The sequence below is a fragment of the Drosophila gunungcola genome, unplaced genomic scaffold (assembly GCF_025200985.1).
Source record: "Drosophila gunungcola strain Sukarami unplaced genomic scaffold, Dgunungcola_SK_2 000148F, whole genome shotgun sequence".
NCBI classification, from domain to species: domain Eukaryota; kingdom Metazoa; phylum Arthropoda; class Insecta; order Diptera; family Drosophilidae; genus Drosophila; species Drosophila gunungcola.
The window spans coordinates 39,669-55,035 of NW_026453309.1; the positions used below are offsets into that span (position 1 = coordinate 39,669).

Below are 15,367 nucleotides of genomic sequence, written 5' to 3' on the forward strand. Positions count from 1 at the left end.
TATTAATATCAAGATGTTGAACTGTTCTTGCTGTCAATTTACAAAAATGAACTAACAAATGTTTGAGAAAATGGATTTTAATTTTAAAATTAAATAATGGTTGGCAATTTTATAGCTGTTACACTAATAGTAAAAACATTTCTTAATGTATAAAAAGTTATATTTTAAGCATGGCCAGCCTTAGCTTTTCGCCAGTTTAATAAATATTTACACAACATTTTTAAAGGTACATATATTTACAACATTCTGGAATTATTTGTATTTGGCGCCAAAAAAGCTGTAAAATTTCGCAGCCATTTAAATACCAGGGCTACAACGGCAAGGTAAATACTGCTTTCACAAAACAGTGTTGTAAGTAGAGAAATTCAATAGCGGGGACTTACTCCGCAAATAGCGGATACATACTCCGCCATAGAGATGGGAAGATCCATTTTATCGATACGCAGTGTAGCGTCTTGACACCGCAAGTAGCGGCGTGAATCTGAACATCTCTGAGAGAAATCGATGTATTTTAACAGTTAGAGATGGAAACACAGATATTATCCATATTTCCGTTATGTAACATTTCGGTTGGACAATCGATTATTAAAAAAAAAATGGTGTTTTGGATTTTTGAATTCTTGTAATGGTAGACAAAAACAATTTCTCCGTGACAAAAGACACCACCAGCAGAATATCTAAAAATATCTCAATACACTTATTAATATAATTTAAGAACTTGATTTTACCCACATAACTTTTTAGTTTTCTTTACATTAGAGATGCGGTACAAACATCGATGATCGCCAAAAAACATCGGTGTTGACAAAATTTTAAAAAACATCGATACATCGATGTTTCCATCAATGTTTCTCCATCTCTATATCTCTGTTTTCATCGAACTTTCTCCACCTCTACTGCGCTTCGCAAAAAAAGTTTTGATTTTCGAGGAAATTCGAGCGAGAAAATTTAAGCAGCAACATGTAAGTAAACCCCGAATCGATGTGTGCTTTAAGTTGTGAAAAAGATGCGTGGTGCGTGGCCGTGGGGGTTTTGTGTGTGGCAAAGTGGTGTTGCAAGAGTGTAAGTGTTTTCCTCGACGCCTTTGACCCGGCTGCGGCTGCGGCCGCAATATGGACGACGGCGTCGCTTCGCGTTACTGTGTGGCTTATTTTGGTAAATCTGGCTTGCAATTGGGAATTTCGGTATTGGGCCTTGCCGTTTCCACCCGTCCCATAAGCCGGGCTAAGCCGCACATGCTGCACAAAAAAGGTCTAGACTCTAGAGACTTCCCTTCCCCATCCAAGCGACGTGGTGCCGCCTCGTGTGCTGCTCCCAAAAGTTCCAGACCAAATACCAATCCTTGGGCTCAAACCCAGCCAGGATTACCAAGGACACCAGTGTCCACCTTGGAAAACTGGTATTATTTCCGGGCCGTCAAATGGTCTCCCCCCGATTGCCATGCCATCCGCATTTTGTGAGGTTAGGCATGAATCGCAAAAAAAAAAAAAATGCGATGAAATTTGCTTCATGTTTCTTCTTCTGCCGGCAGCGACGTCGGCGTCTATCTGCGTGTGTGTGTGTGCTAGAATTCGATTTGTTATTTAGAATTAAATGCGAATGTGCTTTTTTCACGTGAATTGCGAATGGCTGTGCACTCGCATGCGGCGTTTTTTGGCGCGCTTTGCAGCGTCCACAGGTTTCTACTGCAACAGCAGTATACATATGTATGTTCATATATATGTAGCTGTAATCCGCCGGCGTTACAGGCCGCCCTCTGTTCGATGGACGCGCTTTCCTGTTTTGCGGCCATTTATGGGCAGCACTGGCCGACAGTTGCGCAGGCGCAGGAATTTCACAATCTTGGCAATTGACGGGCATCCTGAAAATCATAAATATGCAAAAACAAATAAGCAAATTATGACTCACACGATGGGCATTTTGAGGGTCTCATGAATGTAGGCTTTGCTCACATTTAATCATGGAGAAATACCCTACTTTCAATTTAGCCTTATTCCTTGGTCTTGTTTATTAATTTAGATTCAAAACATCCAACATGTACTTTAATCGCTATTGATACATGCAGGAAATTGAATTGCTGAACATTTGGCTCAATAACTTTGTGTTAATTTCTTATTTTGACCGTGCATCTACGGCACATATAATAATATATAATTTGTTGTGTTTTTGAATTCCTATGCCCTTTGTGGCTTATGTTTGATAATAGTCGCCTTGTTTTTGCCCATTGTAAATCTGGTTTAAAGTCTATTCCTAAAATATATTAAATACTCTTTATTTTTTTATTTTTGTAAATCGTGATCAGTTTAGATAAGTTTTTTCTTTTTTTTTTCAATATTGTAGCGCCAAATTTTGTAACATACGTATTTTGCATTAGTCACAATTATTTTTGGTCTGTGATTCCAGATTCCGACTACATTTATATGTATTTCCGCATTTAAATTAGTATACCTAAGACAATTATGGGTCGGATAGCTTAGCCGAGTTTTGCGGGTTTCTTTTGTGTGGCAAAAAAAAATGTTTTCGCATGGTATTTGCCTGCAACGAAACGAACATCCTTGCGAACTCCCTACATTTGTTGTTTGCCAGTTGTCCGTGTTGTTGTTGTTGTTGCTGCCGGTATTTGGTGCGCCAAGAATTTTCCTTTACCTGCATATTCGCAGGCAGCAGCGCCGAGCCTCTGTGGCCGTCTCCCTTGCTCTTTGTCCTTTGGCCCAGCAGGAAGGAGCAGGAGCAGCAGCTGCAGTATTCGTGCGCCGCTCTCCCTTTCGTGTCGTCCTGCTCTCGCTCACTCGCTTATGTTCCGAACAGCTGGTTGCTGTCCTTGGCGGGCTTTGACGCATCCTTTGTACACTCCATTCGTACGTCACGTTTTGGACGTTTGGTTCGCAGGACTCGTAGTCAGTAGTCAGTCGCCTGGCGCTCGCCGAACCAATAACATCCTTCTTCCTGCATTCCTGCCTCTTTGCTGACAGCCTTACAGCCTAACAGCCATTCAGCCTTACTGAGAAGACAACTAAAGCCAAACAACTACAATCAATATTACTTTCCACACAAACAGCTCCACTGTTCCGCCGTCAAGGTCCAGAAAGTAAAAAGAAGCGAAGAGTGCTTAACAGGATGGCTCAGGAAGGACAGGATATTCCCACATTCAAGTGCGTGCTGGTCGGCGATGGCGGCACCGGCAAGACAACCTTCGTCAAGCGCCACATGACCGGCGAGTTCGAGAAGAAATACGTGGCCACACTGGGCGTGGAGGTGCATCCGCTGATCTTCCACACCAATCGCGGCGCCATCCGTTTCAATGTGTGGGACACCGCAGGACAGGAGAAGTTCGGCGGCCTGCGCGACGGCTACTACATCCAGGGCCAGTGCGCCGTCATCATGTTCGACGTTACCTCGCGTGTCACCTACAAGAACGTGCCCAACTGGCATCGCGATCTGGTCCGCGTCTGCGAGAACATCCCCATCGTCCTCTGCGGCAACAAAGTCGACATCAAGGACCGCAAGGTGAAGGCGAAGAGCATCGTCTTCCACCGAAAGAAGAACTTGCAGGTGAGTGTTTTGGTCCAGAAGGCAGAAAAGCGAGGGGAACTTTACCAAACAGCCTGCATTTAAGCATGAGTTTTGATACGTTTGATACCTTTATTTACATAGAAACAGCCTCACCTAACATCACATTGATGTCGAGTAACTGAAGCTGAAACTCAAGAGAAATACAATATGATTTATAAGATAGATTCACAAGTTAATGCTTGATACACTTTCCCTCTGAACTATCTCTTTTAAAGCCAATTTTGGCTATTGTTTCTTTTCAAGACAATTTACTAGGTAGCATTTTAAATTACAAATAAGAATTCCGAAAATTCCTTTAGAAACTTAACTAAACAGCACATGTACATTTTGACCTTTTAACTGAAGCCAAAACTCAAGGGAAGTGCAATGTTTTAAGGATAGATTCTCAAGATAACACTTTCACTCTAAACTCTCAAATTTTTTAAAGTCAATTTCTTTTCGCGATAAGATACTGGGTAGCATTCCGAAAATTCCATCAGATGTTATATAGTGGTAATAGTTTGGTTAAGTTCAACTTGTCTATCCTGTAATCTAAAGAAACTGTAAAAACTAAAATTGTTCACCTCTTTTCCCTACAGTATTACGATATTTCTGCCAAATCGAACTACAACTTCGAGAAACCATTCCTTTGGCTGGCGCGCAAGCTGGTTGGTGACCCCAACCTGGAGTTCGTCGCCATGCCAGCCCTGCTGCCGCCCGAGGTCAAGATGGACAAGGATTGGCAGGCGCAGATCGAGCGGGACTTGCAGGAGGCCCAGGCGACCGCCCTGCCCGACGAGGACGAGGATCTATAAGCCTATTAATAGTTAACTGAGAAAGATGGCCGGCTTTGCACACACACACACCAGAATCACACACACACACACAGTCGCAGTCACGAGCCGGGGCAACAGGATAACAGGATTACTGGCAAATGACAGGATAAAACGGGAGATCACAAGAATACAAGAACAGGAGCAGCAACCACTACCGAATAGGCTCCAGCATCAGCAAGAGTCTACCATCTACTATCCACTCACTATATACTATCTATCTATCTATCTATCGGATTGCCAGCAAACGAAAACGAGCGACCAAATTTGCCAGCCCTGCAAGCACTGCAAGCCCTGCAGCTCTTCTGCCGTCGATCGTATATATATATTTTTAGATCCACTCATTGATAAGTCGGTTACACATGATTTTTTTTTTATTTGTTTCGTTTTCGTTTGCTTTTGGCAGATATTGAAATTGTTCTAATGGTAGAGAAACGAAACAAAACATACCCGAAAACCAAGTAAAATAAAAAATCGAAACACGTATTTTTTTAAACTTGCAAACAACTATGTTCTTTTCCACAACAACTACAACAACAACAACGGTGTGCATGCTAAAAAGAAGGAGACGGCATGCTCTGTGCACACGGGAGCGAGCGAGAGCGCAACGGAAGTAAAAACTTAAATTGAGCCCAAAAAAATATAAATAAAAAACAGAAAATTACAGGAAGGCCGCCGAATCCACATCTACATGTTATTAATCTAAGAAACTTAAGAAATACAAAAAATAAACGTGAAAAAAAATCTATTTAACACAACTCGATTTGCTATAAGGTGGATAAACGAAAATAATCTGAAATGACTGATAGAATGGACTGATATTCAGGGATCAGGGTATTTTCATACCCTTTTCTTCAAGGGCATTAAAACTTGTGAGACTTTCCAACCCCATAGAGTACATATATAATGTATGTTCAATGTTTGAATTATTATTTGATCAAGCTGCATTCGAAAATATCGTGCAAAATCATGTGTATAATTGGCAGATCACTTCGCATATTGCTATGTATTACTGTTACAGGCAAACAATTGAATAATTTTATATTGGTTTTATATTGTTTGTGCATCTTTAATCAGCTTTCCTGCTTTAAATAGTAGTAGTATGGATATAAAAGCATTTTTTTTTTGTATTTTGTATAATCTTCATGTACATTCATTTTTTTTTATCATTAAGTTGGATGTCAAACACTTTCTCATTGTCGAAAATGAAGGCATTTTAATACCCAAACTTAAATAAAGCACAAGGTGTTATCCAATATTGAAATTGAAATCATAGTAGCAATTTGGAATTTCGTTTTATGTATTTTTCGCTTTTTATTTTTGGAGCGTTGAAGCAGCTGAACTTTTCCTTTTTAAGGACACTTGAGGCAGCAGCCGGGAAATACGCCCGTAAAGCGATCCTTGTTGGCACACGCGATTTTGTGTTGGGCGCAGCTGTAATGATATTGTGATAGAATTAGTTAAATATATATGCTCTTTGGAAACCCATTGTCAGCTTGGTAAGTATTTAATTTTCCGCACATCGACATTATTTGACAGTTTAATCATTTTAATACCAGCATTTCAATTTTGTATGTAACCCGATTCAAATGAATATTTATTTATTTGATATCAAAATATTCCAATTATGTTTTTGGAACTAAAAAAACATCAAAATTTGTCTATTCTCCCAGAAGCAGTTGCTTTACAGAAATAGGGATTTTATCTTGATTTAAAAGTTACTTTACAATATATTTTATATTTGTATGTAAATAGAGACAACAATTAATATAAAAATCAGTTTGAATCAGTATTTCAATTTGATGTGTACTAATTTCCAAATGAATTTAATATTGAAATTTAAATTAATAAATACTATACTGTCAATTTTTTGCCTTTGAAAATAATAGTACCATTTTAAGCTTTCGAAAATAGCAATCAAAAATAGTTTGAAAGCAAATTTTGGAAAACCTTTTTTTTATATTTTTGCAAAGCTTATACTATAAACTAAAGAAATTTGTATTTTCCATGTACCATCAATATCAAAGTTTTTTAAACCTAATTTGTTTATGGGTAAGAAGGCATTCTGATAAACTGGAAGAGAAGTTCCTATGCCCATGCCGTAAATATATATTTTTTTTTTTTTAGCACTTTACTTCACCGCGCTGTATATGAATTTGAACTAGTAGCTTAGAGCCAATAAACTTACTCCTCCACGATCGTCTTGAAGGTGTCCGTGCAGGTGGCCCGCTTGAGGCACTTGCCGTCCTTTCCGAAGTCCACGTAGTCCTGTCCGCGCCTCAGGAGCGGCAGGTATTTGAGGAAGATGGTCTCATCCTCCGAGTTGCGGTACGAGCACACGGGCTCGCTGACTGAAAATGGGATGGGATGGGTGATGGGTGATGGGATCGTGAATTGGGTTCAAATCCCAATTTGGACTGTGGCGGTGGGCCACACCAGCTCACCGGCATCGGCGGTGGGCAGTAGTGCCTCCGGGAGCAGGAGCGCCACCAGCACGGCGGACAAGACCAGCCACACGGATACGGATACGGTTCTGTTGTTGCGCATCTTCGGAATGTGGAGACGAGACTAAACCGACCGCCGGCCAACCTGTTTCCTATTTATAGTTTCTGAGCACACTTGGTGTTTGTGTGCAAATTAGTAGCCGTGATTTGCATTTTCAGCTTGATTGAGAGGGATTATGGTGGCACTTTTAATTGTTTAATTGCCTGGGAGGGTTCAGATGCGTAGTTTCCCCAAAAGTTTCAAAATATTTTAAAATCTATCAAAAATAATTACATGCCCTGTAAGTTACACCCACTACCATAAAATATTTCATTTACAAATAAGTACATATTTCAGGCAACATTTCCGAGCTTTAAATCCATATGATAACTTTTTGGAATAGAACTAAAGAAATTAGAAATTTGGTCTTGTTTTTAGTTTCCCTAAATGTTTGGATTTTGTAACCAAAATGGAATAAAATATTATACCTGTGACAATTTGGGCTGATTGTTCACATGACAACACCTATTCCAAACTCTAAATTTACAAAAAAAAAGATATTTTTATTTTTTTAACTATATGTATTTTTATTTTTTAAGTTTTGTATATGTATGTAAGGCATATCTCTTAAAAAAAAAAACAAAACCCATAAAAAAAGCCTTAAAAATAGACGCAGAAGATTTTAAAATCAAATATTAAGAGAACTCGTTGACCAACCAATCCAGTCACTAAATGAAGAGCTATTCAATAAATTGAACACCAAAAGCCACGTGGCAAATGAAGCTTATACTAAAGGGCTAAATACAGCATCCAGATCCAGCCTAGATGTAGTTGCTCTCCGACTCCTGGCAAACCAGTTTGGGACAGCAGTCGGGGAAGGTGCGTCTCATATCCGAGGCGATCTTGCACTTGTCCGTGGGCACCAAATTGTGCCGACCGCAGCTGTATTAATTAATCATTATGTAATCACTATTAACAAATACTTTTTTAACAATATAAACAAACTTACTAGCCAATCTCTAGGACATAGTCGGGCCGGCAGTAGATCGATTGGCAATAGCCCTCGCGATTGATCGGTTTGTAGGACTGCTTTTTGGGAATAGCCTGGTTGAGTTCCTCATAGTAACACTGGCCAGGATAATCTAGGGTAATTGGTAACCATCCATTAAATAAAAAGTATCTATACATAGATTCATATATATATATATGTTCACTTACAAAACCACTAGTTTTATTCTGGCACAATGATAATAAGGGAAATCAATTTAAGTACTTATTGATATTAGATAGATTATTAAGTTGCTTGAAAATTATCATTCCCTCAATTGTTGTTTTCCATTTTGTTCCTTTTTTTTAATTAAATAATAAGTTATTCTTAAAGTGCTAGAATGTCAAAAAAAATGATAATAAAATAGTGTTTATAGAATTGATATTTTTGCATAGGAAAATATCAAAGCCGAAAAAATAGAAAAATAAATAAAGCAATTTAACTAAACTAAGAAAGTTGTTGTGTGCTTGTGGTCATGATTATGCGTTATTTTTCTTTTTTTTTAATTTTACCTTTAGTGCTACAATTATTCTATTTCCAATTTAACTCTAAAATTTTTATATTTCTTCTTTTCTGGCACTAATTTAATATATTTTAAAGGGGTTATAAAACTTATCGACTTTACATAAATTAAGCCAAATAGTTTTTGGATTCAATAATTAACACAATAAAAAAAAAATTTGTCACTGGTGATAGGATGACGGGTTCAATTCCCACTGTTGCACAGTGAATTTTTTCTTTCATCTATCCGTATTGTTATTTTTGTGAGCCATATAGGGTTTTCGCCTTTCAACTTGAACTTTTAGATTAATTTGAGATAATTTCGTACTCCTAACTATTAGATATCGCGTTTATCCGCCGCTCACCTGGGTGAACCGCATTTCCGCGATAGGTGAGATCCGCCCGTGCTGCACCACAAATGCCCAGGAGCATCAAAAGACAGGCAATTCCGTTTCGCATAATCGACAAATGGGGGAAATTAAGTGTCTGAGATTTCGATTCCGAATCCCAATCCAAATCCAAGTCCAAATCCGACTTGGCTGTTGTACGCTAACCGTGCGACTGAGTCAATTACAATTAATTGTTGTTGCTTTTATATAAAATTAATAATAAACATTGTGCTGTATGTGAGCACATACATACATACATGGGTATAGCATATGGTACATACAATATCATTCACATACGCAGATAGCATCTGCGCTGTGGCTTTTGTTTGACGACGACTTAAGGCGTCCGCTCTAGCTCTAGTTTAAATTAATTAAGCCAGCCCTGAAAGTGAGAGTGAGATCTGGCGGGGATTGCGATCGCGATTGCGATTGCGACTGCGATTGGCTTGTGGAATGGGTGAATGGGGGGTGTGAATGGAAATCCCTGACAGTTTAGTGACACGGTTCGAAAAACTGTGGCAAGGTTGCTGCGCCGCGAAAAGTAATCAAAAAACACACAAAGTAACTCTTTTGTAAAGTCGAAATTCGGCCACATACACAGAAAATAAAGCAGCATATTATCATTTAGCTTTGATTTGCAAATGATGGTATACTCTGACAAATATTTTATTGTTGTTCACAGGCGTATTCTTTACATACGCTTTATAATATAGTCACTTCCTCTTCTACTTAAAACCCAAGTTCAAATATAACAGCTCGCAAAAAAAAATGTTTTCAGCTTATAACTTATATTTCGATATTTTAGTAAGGATCGTAAATGATAGTTGTTAAAAACCAAAAAAAAAATAAAAGAAAAAAAATCATTTTGCAAGCCAATTTGTATAAAATAAATAAAATAATTTTTTTTAACTTTTATTAAATTTTAAACCCCAAAAAGTGTAAAAATTGTTAATGTTAAATTATTAAATAATAATTAAATATTTAATAAATATACATTTTTCTTTCTGTGTACGCTGTACCAACACCACAAGATACCCGTGTACGTTTTACGTAGATACATTTATGCAAATTTGATGGGACTCACGAGTGCAAGTGCATTGTGGCTGTATTTGCATTAATTAATTCTAATCGCGGGAAGGGGGATAAGCCATGTGATTTAATTTTGATTAAATTGGATAGAGTGAAAACCACGGTTTCCACAACAATTTGTAATTATGGCTTTTCTAAGCATCATCTTCCTCTTACTTTGATAGTTAGTTATGGAATTAGTTAACTATGATTATCAATCCCATGATTTTCTTAAAAAGCTAAGACTATAACGAAATATACACATGATTGTAAAATTATTTCATTTTATCAATATTAAATAAATAAAAAAATACAACCAAAAATAATTGCAATTAATAATGTTCTCTTTTTACTTTCTTAAAATTGATTAGGATGGCAAACAATTGGTTAACAGTTGTGATAAATATAATATATAAATATTTATTGGAACTATATTATTGTTTATTTGTATAAAAGCGGAACGCAGATAAATAATTTTTGTTGATAATACACACTTGGTATGATAGCTATAACTATTGTTTTAACATCTCTCCATTGATCAAACACTGAATGTTACCACTTCCTCGTTGCCACCTGAAGAGGCCCGGATTCCCTGACTCGATAAGGTTTAGGTTCCACCTAACTTCCTCCATTTCCAGCTCGAGAGCAAGGCAAACCCGGACCAATCCAATCGAAAGCGAATCAATCGCGGGGCACGGAAGCAGTGATAGCAAACTGATAAGGCAGGCCCCGTCGGATGGGCCCCAGCCCCATATAAGAGATGGCTCCATTACTGGGTCATCCCATTCCACAATAGAAAAGCAACCATGTCCGGAGCACTGTTCATGGCTTTCGTGGCCTGCCTCATGGTCTCATCGGTGGCGGCCAATGGCTTCAGCACCCAGTACCAGGGTCACACGCAGCACCCAACCATTCCGGAGCACTGTCTCTACAAGGAGCTGGACTTGGCCGTGCCGCTGCACGGCTTCCTTCTGCCCGCCGGACATAATGGCTACTGCATCCGGCTGGAGTGCACCGACGATTACCTGCTATTGATTCGACAGTGAGTGGTCAAAGTCGGACAAAGAAATAACATATCTAAATCTCTCTTAATCTCTTCCAGCTGCGAGAAAATGCCATATCCCGGACCTGGTTGCCACTTCACCGCCAGCAACTATGACCTCCAATATCCGGATTGCTGCCCCAAGCTAGAGTGTTCCAGTGGACTCTAGATATATGTGCCTACAGTTCTCTTCAAAATAATAGTTCTGCGGAATTTCTATAGTAAATATACTAAATAAAACATAATGTAAAATATATAAATGTTTTATAGTTTAAAAATTTGTATATATTTTCCATATCATCCATAGCTCCTAAAGAATGTTGCTTAAGTTCAAAATCAAAATTAAAATAGAACTGGAAGGCTTGTTTTTCTGAAATATTTTCTTTTTTTTTCTGTGTTTTTAGTAATGCTGGTCCAGGCATAGTAATGCCTCTGATAATACGGAATTTATATATTCTTTATCCTCCATAACTCTTGAAACAAATAACATATATATTCAGAAAATAAATATAAGGCAAAATAATATATTTTTGTGATGCTAGATTAGTTTAAAATTTTGTGTTACTACCTAACATAAATCAAATAAATAACACGTATTATATATCATTTAGACCTAAATTCTGAATGTTTAAATACACTTAAAATTAAATTAACACAAATTTATACTTTTCTATTAGATTTCGTTGTACTGAATCTCTTTTAAATTGATTACTACAAAACGAAATACTTGACACACTAACCTAATCGTGCTATAAGTTGAACTGCAGCTGTGTTTGCCAGTTAAAAGTCTTGATCTGTTCGTAACAAGAATTTTCCACCTTTTTGATACACCCGTGGACCCCGGAGACGCAATCGCGAGACCACTGGGATCTTGACCTTTCAATCTAATGATTCTAATCGCAGGCGCACCCCAAACACCAAATAACTATGTATATAGTCAGGCGGCGAAGCAAAACTCGGATCAGTTTGCTGAAAAATATGAAATCGGTCACGTTCGTACTCTGCCTGCTGGTGCTGGGCGCCCACTCACTCCTGGTTTTTGCCGGTAAGTAGGCCCCTGGCGGTCACCAGCTCCTCCATCTCCATTTGTTCGTTTTTTATTCATTTTAGTGGACTGCGAGGTCGGCGGTCAGAAGTTAAAAACCGGAGAGACATACAGTCCGGAAGGTCGTTGCATGCAGTACACATGCCAAGGACCCAGAAAACTATCAGCCCTAACGTAAGTTGCACCGGAACGTAGAGATATATCCGTATTATACCCACTCAATTGTCTCACCCAGATGCCCTAGCATAGCCTCTTTGAAGCCCTGCAAGTTGACAAGTGACTTGAGCAAGCCATATCCCGGATGTTGTCCTAAATACGATTGTTAAACCCTGTACAAATAATTATATAAACTTAAATTACGTGCTTATGAGTTTGATAAACTGCTGGAAACGAGCTGCTGAATTTAATTGATATTTACAAACCCGAAATTATGAAATAAAGTATAAAACAAAAATTATGCTCCTTTGAGTTAAGAAGGAAAATAATAAACTATGACAAACAAAAAATGGAAAATCTCTGCAAAGTAATGCGTGAAAATCGCTTACAAAAACCAAAATTGCGCATTTATTTCGATTTCGGTTTGGTATACAGGCTTGAACTTAGTCGTATTTGCTCATACATATAGTAAATATACAAGTTGTGTTCTATGTGTATACATATATAAATATTCTCGTGTCAATTGCCACTAATTCACCATTCACTTGGACATGCACATTGTTTGCTTGCATAACAAATATATATATGTATACATATATCTCTGCTTAACTACATATATGAATTTGTATAGTTCTCTAAAATAACGAGGAGATCCCGGCAGTGACGACCTTATACTCATACTCATATACATATTCATATTAATATTCATATTCATATTCACATCCTGCCCGTGGACGGATCTCCTCATCCTTCGCCTAAGAAGTCCCCATTAGATAAGACTAATCGCATTCACTACGCAGACACACAGTTTGGGGGACGACAAGCACACGGGATCAGCTGGTGCATCTTAGTCTTAGTCGATTACAATTACGGATACAGATTGTTAGTCATGTGGTAAAGAGAAATAATATATATAATAACTTGTGTTGCAGCTTTAGCAATGTAGATTTAACCGATTGTAACCTGAGCTAGTCTAAACATTCTTTAACTATGGTCCGACGGCCCGAGGGCCATTAAGTTGGTGGAGACTTACAAGTTAATACAAATTGCTACTTTTAATGCATAATACGGGGACATTCGGGGGATAGGATGGGTTTTGCATAAGCTATGAGCAATCTTTGGAGCGTTGTGAGCATCTTTCCATGTTACATGTGCTACAAACAGCTGGATCAGTTAAATGTAATGCAATCATAGCTGAACCATACAATTTGATCTCTGTGTTGTGTTTATTAAAGAAATGTGTAATTATTAATAGTCATTTAACCTTGCAGAGGGTATTATTATTTCAGTCAATTTAAAGCTATCTGCATGAATCATTCCCAAAAGTTGTAGTAATGGTTAAGTATTTTAGAATTACGGTTTAAATTTCATCAAAATCGGACGACTGTAACATAAAGCTCCCATAGGAACAATATAAATATTAATTCTTGTTTGTCATTGACATCTGCCCAGGCTGGTGTGTTTCAGCAAGCTAAGTGTGGTCCGATTCATTATAACAATTTGGAATGCCTTAGCAAAAAACAGAAAAAGAAGCGCTCAGGAAAAGCAATTGGGACTGCTCTTCTTGAGCAGATTCTTTTCCCATTGGGAGGTTTACAAAATAACATTAGTTCTATGATATTCAAGCGGAATTGGCTCACAGTCGTGCAAAGACTTCTAAATGCTCCTTAGATGCCTGGTCCGTAAAATCGACCCATCCTATCTGTGCGGGGAGGGGAATTAACCTAGTCGTCGGATGAGGAGTCCTCTTCACTCCGACGACGCCAGCTGCGGCGACAGCGAATCCTCCTCTCATTGGCGCGCCGCTCGCTCCGTCTCCATGAGGCACTCGCGCACCAGGATGCGGGCATGGACAATGCCGCGCTTGAGCCGCTCCGTCGAGCTGCGCGAGCCCGTGTAGGTGGGTCTGATGTCGCGACCCATCTCCTCTATGACGGCCAGCAGCTGGGCGTACTTGGTCAGCCCGTTGCCGGGTCCCACGGACGGCAGACTGGCCGTGGAGGTCAGCGGCGTGGTGATGTTGGCCGACGTCTGGGTGGTCACCACCGCGGGCGAGGTGGAGGGTGGCGGGTACTTCAGCTGCGAGGAGCTCAGGTTCAGGCCCATGCTCTGGCCATTGCTGGAGGAGGATGCTGAGGCTGTGGCGACGGAGTTCCTTTGCCCGCCATTGGAGGTGGAGGAGCACATGTTGGCCAGGGAGAGGGCCGCAGCGGCAGCTGCTGCCGGCGTGGCCGTGGTGTTGGACTGCTGCTGCAGGAGGGCCAACTGAGCCTGGAGGAACTGCGGGGAGTATTGGAGGGCAGCGACGGCAGCGGCGGCGGCTGCTGCATTGGCGGCAGCAGCGGAGCTTTGTTTGCCGGCGGAGCTGCTGTAGTCGCTGGCGCCGGAGCGGTCCCGCTCCCGCTTGCCCCCGCTGCCCGCCGTGGAGTAGTCCGTGGCTGAGGAGCCGGATCCCGAGCCCGAGCCTCCGGTACCACCACGCGAGTGGTGGATGGCCGATATCTGGATCTGGGGCTGCTGCTCGCGCTGCTCCCGCTGCTGTTGGTAATTGTAGAAATTTTGCACCTGGCTGCGCGGTATCGGTGTCACCGTGACGTCACTCAGCTTGGACTCGACGGCCTGGATGTCCATGATGTCCATGGCGTGGCGTGGCTTTGGCTTTGGGCTTTTTCTGGTATTGATCCCTTGATATGGGGGCTATGTCCAGCGAATAACCCGTGAGTTCTTTGGCAGTTTGCTAACTTTTACTCGCTTTTTCGTTTCGTTTCGCCAATTTACTTTCTACGCACAAACAAATGCACCCAGCTATCGATACAATTGATTGTTCGGCTATGGCACACCATCGATTGTTTTCGTGCTATCGATAGTATGTAGAGCAAGGGTTTTTTCGAAAGTGTTTCTACCTTCTTTGCATTTATAATTACAGGAAGAGGTCGCCAACTGTTTTATGCTTTTCTTTAATATTATTTCTTAAGATGTTTTGTAGGCGCAAGATATTCAAAAAACAGCTGACCTCTAGAGACGTTACTCTCGATTAGTGTTGTCTAATGCTCGACGGTTAGTAAACTCATGAAAACTGCCTAATTAGGTGGTGGTCGTGGCTTGGGGGCCTCCTATAAGCCATTAACCGAAGGCAACTCCCATTTAAAATTAAATTTTCCCACCTTTTCACTCACTCGCCACTGCCAATTTCAAACGCAACGGCTGATTTCCAGCACTGGCCGGCCTGCAGCCCAGTGCTGGGCAACG

General features: G+C 40.0%; 6 protein-coding genes across 6 annotated transcripts; 3 read left to right on the forward strand and 3 right to left on the reverse strand.

The window, feature by feature from the left end:
• The first annotated feature begins 810 nt into the window (after nt 1–810).
• LOC128265713 (GTP-binding nuclear protein Ran) lies at nt 811–4,881 on the forward strand. The gene is made up of 3 exons (XM_053001911.1): nt 811–962; nt 3,059–3,552; nt 4,152–4,881. The coding sequence occupies exons 2-3, from the start codon at nt 3,118–3,120 to the stop codon at nt 4,365–4,367; spliced, it is 651 nt and encodes a 216-aa protein (XP_052857871.1). The 5' UTR covers nt 811–962; nt 3,059–3,117; the 3' UTR covers nt 4,368–4,881.
• Nucleotides 4,882–5,492: 611 nt separating this feature from the next.
• On the reverse strand, nt 5,493–6,982 carry LOC128265715 (uncharacterized). Its single transcript, XM_053001913.1, has 3 exons — nt 6,830–6,982; nt 6,574–6,736; nt 5,493–5,819 (listed from the first exon to the last, which is right to left on the reverse strand). The coding sequence occupies exons 1-3, from the start codon at nt 6,930–6,932 to the stop codon at nt 5,738–5,740; spliced, it is 348 nt and encodes a 115-aa protein (XP_052857873.1). The 5' UTR covers nt 6,933–6,982; the 3' UTR covers nt 5,493–5,737.
• A 506-nt stretch (nt 6,983–7,488) lies between these two features.
• Nucleotides 7,489–8,991, reverse strand: LOC128265716 (uncharacterized). The gene is made up of 3 exons (XM_053001914.1): nt 8,784–8,991; nt 7,879–8,011; nt 7,489–7,811 (listed from the first exon to the last, which is right to left on the reverse strand). Exons 1-3 carry the CDS (start codon nt 8,875–8,877, stop codon nt 7,691–7,693), a joined length of 348 nt encoding a protein of 115 aa, XP_052857874.1. The 5' UTR covers nt 8,878–8,991; the 3' UTR covers nt 7,489–7,690.
• A 1,658-nt stretch (nt 8,992–10,649) lies between these two features.
• On the forward strand, nt 10,650–11,199 carry LOC128265717 (uncharacterized). Its single transcript, XM_053001915.1, has 2 exons — nt 10,650–10,917; nt 10,978–11,199. Exons 1-2 carry the CDS (start codon nt 10,682–10,684, stop codon nt 11,084–11,086), a joined length of 345 nt encoding a protein of 114 aa, XP_052857875.1. The 5' UTR covers nt 10,650–10,681; the 3' UTR covers nt 11,087–11,199.
• A 539-nt stretch (nt 11,200–11,738) lies between these two features.
• LOC128265719 (la1-like protein 15) lies at nt 11,739–12,416 on the forward strand. Its single transcript, XM_053001916.1, has 3 exons — nt 11,739–11,962; nt 12,028–12,136; nt 12,198–12,416. Exons 1-3 carry the CDS (start codon nt 11,845–11,847, stop codon nt 12,286–12,288), a joined length of 318 nt encoding a protein of 105 aa, XP_052857876.1. The 5' UTR covers nt 11,739–11,844; the 3' UTR covers nt 12,289–12,416.
• A 1,361-nt stretch (nt 12,417–13,777) lies between these two features.
• Nucleotides 13,778–14,952, reverse strand: LOC128265712 (uncharacterized). The gene has a single exon (XM_053001910.1). The coding sequence runs from the start codon at nt 14,756–14,758 to the stop codon at nt 13,910–13,912; it is 849 nt and encodes a 282-aa protein (XP_052857870.1). The 5' UTR covers nt 14,759–14,952; the 3' UTR covers nt 13,778–13,909.
• Nucleotides 14,953–15,367: the final 415 nt, after the last annotated feature.

What these genes read in the sequence shown, in the direction of transcription:
- LOC128265719 (XM_053001916.1), top strand. Translation starts at nt 11,845, where the DNA reads ATGTATATAGTCAGGCGGCGAAGCAAAACTCGGATCAGTTTGCTGAAA. An exon ending in CTCACTCCTGGTTTTTGCCG is followed by an intron (nt 11,963 to 12,027) that starts GTAAGTAGGCCC and finishes TATTCATTTTAG; the next exon opens with TGGACTGCGAGGTCGGCGGT. An exon ending in AGAAAACTATCAGCCCTAAC is followed by an intron (nt 12,137 to 12,197) that starts GTAAGTTGCACC and finishes TGTCTCACCCAG; the next exon opens with ATGCCCTAGCATAGCCTCTT.
- LOC128265713 (XM_053001911.1), top strand. Translation starts at nt 3,118, where the DNA reads ATGGCTCAGGAAGGACAGGATATTCCCACATTCAAGTGCGTGCTGGTC. An exon ending in ACCGAAAGAAGAACTTGCAG is followed by an intron (nt 3,553 to 4,151) that starts GTGAGTGTTTTG and finishes TTTTCCCTACAG; the next exon opens with TATTACGATATTTCTGCCAA.
- LOC128265716 (XM_053001914.1), bottom strand. Translation starts at nt 8,877, where the DNA reads ATGCGAAACGGAATTGCCTGTCTTTTGATGCTCCTGGGCATTTGTGGT. An exon ending in CGGAAATGCGGTTCACCCAG is followed by an intron (nt 8,012 to 8,783) that starts GTGAGCGGCGGA and finishes CAATTACCCTAG; the next exon opens with ATTATCCTGGCCAGTGTTAC. An exon ending in TATGTCCTAGAGATTGGCTA is followed by an intron (nt 7,812 to 7,878) that starts GTAAGTTTGTTT and finishes TAATTAATACAG; the next exon opens with CTGCGGTCGGCACAATTTGG.
- LOC128265717 (XM_053001915.1), top strand. Translation starts at nt 10,682, where the DNA reads ATGTCCGGAGCACTGTTCATGGCTTTCGTGGCCTGCCTCATGGTCTCA. An exon ending in TACCTGCTATTGATTCGACA is followed by an intron (nt 10,918 to 10,977) that starts GTGAGTGGTCAA and finishes AATCTCTTCCAG; the next exon opens with CTGCGAGAAAATGCCATATC.
- LOC128265715 (XM_053001913.1), bottom strand. Translation starts at nt 6,932, where the DNA reads ATGCGCAACAACAGAACCGTATCCGTATCCGTGTGGCTGGTCTTGTCC. An exon ending in ACTGCCCACCGCCGATGCCG is followed by an intron (nt 6,737 to 6,829) that starts GTGAGCTGGTGT and finishes TCCCATTTTCAG; the next exon opens with TCAGCGAGCCCGTGTGCTCG. An exon ending in TTCAAGACGATCGTGGAGGA is followed by an intron (nt 5,820 to 6,573) that starts GTAAGTTTATTG and finishes ATATCATTACAG; the next exon opens with CTGCGCCCAACACAAAATCG.
- LOC128265712 (XM_053001910.1), bottom strand. Translation starts at nt 14,758, where the DNA reads ATGGACATCATGGACATCCAGGCCGTCGAGTCCAAGCTGAGTGACGTC.